The sequence below is a fragment of the Belonocnema kinseyi genome, chromosome 9 (assembly GCF_010883055.1).
Source record: "Belonocnema kinseyi isolate 2016_QV_RU_SX_M_011 chromosome 9, B_treatae_v1, whole genome shotgun sequence".
Classification (NCBI taxonomy): domain Eukaryota; kingdom Metazoa; phylum Arthropoda; class Insecta; order Hymenoptera; family Cynipidae; genus Belonocnema; species Belonocnema kinseyi.
Window position 1 is genome coordinate 10413275 of NC_046665.1, and position 3087 is coordinate 10416361.

Below are 3087 nucleotides of genomic sequence, written 5' to 3' on the forward strand. Positions count from 1 at the left end.
TATATTATAACCTTATTATAACCTTATGAGGTCATTTTGCTCCTCCTACTGATTTTCGGCAATTGAAGTGACTGACAGTTCAAGGTAATGGTTCCAAAGTCCAACTTTTATCACCGGAAAACGTCAAACTCTTCGAGTGACAGTTTCCTGCTTGGCAGTCCAAAGGTCTCTATTTTATAGCATCTGGCTGGCGTAATAACCTCTTAACAATACTAAAAATAGCTCAATATCTCGGGTTTCTAACCTCAAAATCTACTTTGGACAGAGAACTTAACAATATTATAAAAGAAAGTATATTGTAGCTAAAATAAGATATAATACTTAAATACTGGTTTGATTTAGACGTAATAAAAACATGTTATTCGTGAGACTCGTGTGCAATAAGAATTACTTAACATTTACAAGTTACATACATACACATAATCATTTTGCATTTAACAAGCTATTTGTATTTTCCCGCCAAAGAATTTACTAGTTCCGAAAGTGTTTGTTGAAAGGATCTTAGCGCCCTGGGAGTTTAGTTCAGAAAACGGCGCATGCCGTTACTAGAGCTCTAAATAGGAACAACAACATATCCAAAGTGACAGCATCTGTGACATCTATGCACGTCGATTTTAAGATCAATCTCTCAGCTCGATCAAACCAGAAGTCAAGCCTTCAGAGTAAGATTTGAATTCAAAGTATAAAGGGTAATCAGGTATATATATTTAGTTAGAATAAAAGCGTGTAGTCCTAGTTGGAAAAGAGAATTTTGTGGATGTAATAAAATCAGGGAGAAAGGGAGAGTTAAATTGTTAAAATCTGTAATTATTTTCATGCGTAGACCGGATGTAATTGAATGTAGAGTTTTTATTTCTGTTTCATATTTGATTAGGATTCTTATAAATATTTTGAATATGGGAGAAAAAAAAGTTTTAAGAGGAAGAGAGAAGAGAATGGAAATTTCAGGATTCTTTAGGGAGATTAATAGGGCTAAAAAATGGAAAATCGGGACTTAAATTTGGAGTCCGGTAGAGACCACGGTCGAAGCCGGATGCGCTTCTATAGTCTCACTTTATAGTGCTGTGTGTCGATCCTTATTAAAGATATAAAAAGTGTAATTTTGAAAGTGTAATTGGCTCTCGTCGCTTTGCGCACGGAGCTACAATTATCCCTATTTTTAAAGTGCAAGCCACGTGCTCGACCTTTCGCGTGGTGTTTGCCCCGTTTTGTCCCTTTAACTGACATAACTTTTTTTTAACATTGCTGAGGCATGGCCTCCAGCAATGAGAATCAGACATACGAGGGGGGAGGGCCTGTAGAGTCAACAAATCCCGTGTTCGAAAATCTTACTGAAGATGTCAAAAAAGGCGCGAACTCTCTAATGTTCCTTAAGAACAAGGATGATAATGATTTTCACCCCGTAGAGTCTAAGAAGCGTAAAAGAAAAAAGCAGAAAAAACAGCGAATCAGTGATAGCGACACAATTTCAAATGCAGATTCTGAGAAATGCGAAAATTCCGTCGAGTCCAATAATCTAGCGGCCAATCTCTCATTCCCAGACCCGGAGGATAACGTGGAATTTATGGATCTATCGAATGACAGGTCACAAACCAAAATCATCCCAGAGACGCAGATTTCTCTCCCACCCTCGGAGAAATCGTTAGTGGAACTAAGCCAGCCTGATAATCGCGGGCAGAGCAAGAAGTCTGCCCAATCCGCGGATAATACCCAAAACCGCTCAAATCGACAACCCCACGCCCAACCTGCTCGTTCTCTTCGCTATAGTGATTTCGAAAAGGGAGAATGCCCTATTATAGTATAACGCAACCCTAACTCTGATCAGGCTAAAAAAGATCTTGCTGCAAACACGTGCGGTCGTCTGCTTCCGAAACACTTTTTAGGCCTAATCAATGATGTCCGTAGCAGCGAGTTCGGTAAATTGAGAGTCATGGCAAAAACCCCACAAGCAGCAAATGTGCTCTTGGAAGAAATCCCCAAGAAAATAGGAGGGCTTATTACCCTTGTCCCCTCTAGCTTTGTGACGTGCCAGGGTGTAATCCGAGGCGTATGTCATGAAATTTCGGATACAGAAATAATTGAGAATCTTGAGATGCTTGGCCTCAATTTACATGGCCTCCTTTCCGGTTAACCTCTTCAACCCGGAACCTAAAATGTGCGTCAAATGTCTTAGATTTGGACACATTAGTATACACTGTCGATTTAGTGCGCGATGCAGGTGTTGCGGATTCGTGGAGGTTCACACTGAAATTAGGCCATGTCCCAACGCGAATGGCACCTTAAAATGCGCAAACTGTGGTGGGGATCACTCACTGTCTTACAAAAAATGCCCGGAATTTCTATTTCAGAGAGAGTTACGAGTTTTAGCTACTAAGTACAAACTACCGTTTAAAGAAGCCAAATCGATCCTCAGATTCGATAAGGGAGCTGATTACGCTTCCTCAACCCCTGCACAAGCTAATTCTTCTCCAGTATTTAGCTTCTCAATGTTCCCAGAACTTAATGACGCCCCCACCCCCTCCTTCTCAGGCCCCCGTTTACAGCATCAACAATCAAATTACACACAAACTCTGGCAACCCCTACGACTCCACAGCTACCGAAACTCCCGACACAACCTAGATGGAAACTTGCAGAAGTTCATCCAAAATCCATGCAGGCCCCCACGGGTGGGCATTCTCATCAATCTTCGCGAAGAGGATCCAACGCCAACTCATCGTACTCATATCTCCCCAACAATAGTAGAATCCCCAGCCTTCTTCCAAACGGTTTTGCTCTCCACTAACAAAATAATACAAATACATGTCCTATGAGCTCCTCATCCCCCACTCCCCCCACTTCTCCATTCCCCTCCCTAACCCCTCCTCCATACTCTGCCTCAACCCCTTCAACTCTCCCACCCCTACTGACCCCGCCCATACCACGGAGTTAAACTCAACCAGATCACCAATCATCAGCGACCTATCAAATATCCGTGGCGAATTCGATATTCTACTTTTGTCTGAAACATTTTTAAAATCTGGCCATTGTGACAAGAAGGGGAATTACATTCTCTACAGTCACTTCTATCATTAATATTGAAAATAGTC

At 41.5% G+C, this 3087-nt stretch overlaps 1 protein-coding gene across 1 annotated transcript; it reads left to right on the forward strand.

Annotated features, from left to right (window-relative positions):
* The first annotated feature begins 2153 nt into the window (after window positions 1–2153).
* On the forward strand, window positions 2154–2783 carry LOC117180411. Its single transcript, XM_033372911.1, has one exon. The coding sequence runs from the start codon at window positions 2154–2156 to the stop codon at window positions 2781–2783; it is 630 nt and encodes a 209-aa protein (XP_033228802.1).
* Window positions 2784–3087: the final 304 nt, after the last annotated feature.

Excerpts from the sequence above, each read along its gene's own strand:
- LOC117180411 (XM_033372911.1), top strand. The coding sequence starts at position 2,154 with ATGTGCGTCAAATGTCTTAGATTTGGACACATTAGTATACACTGTCGA.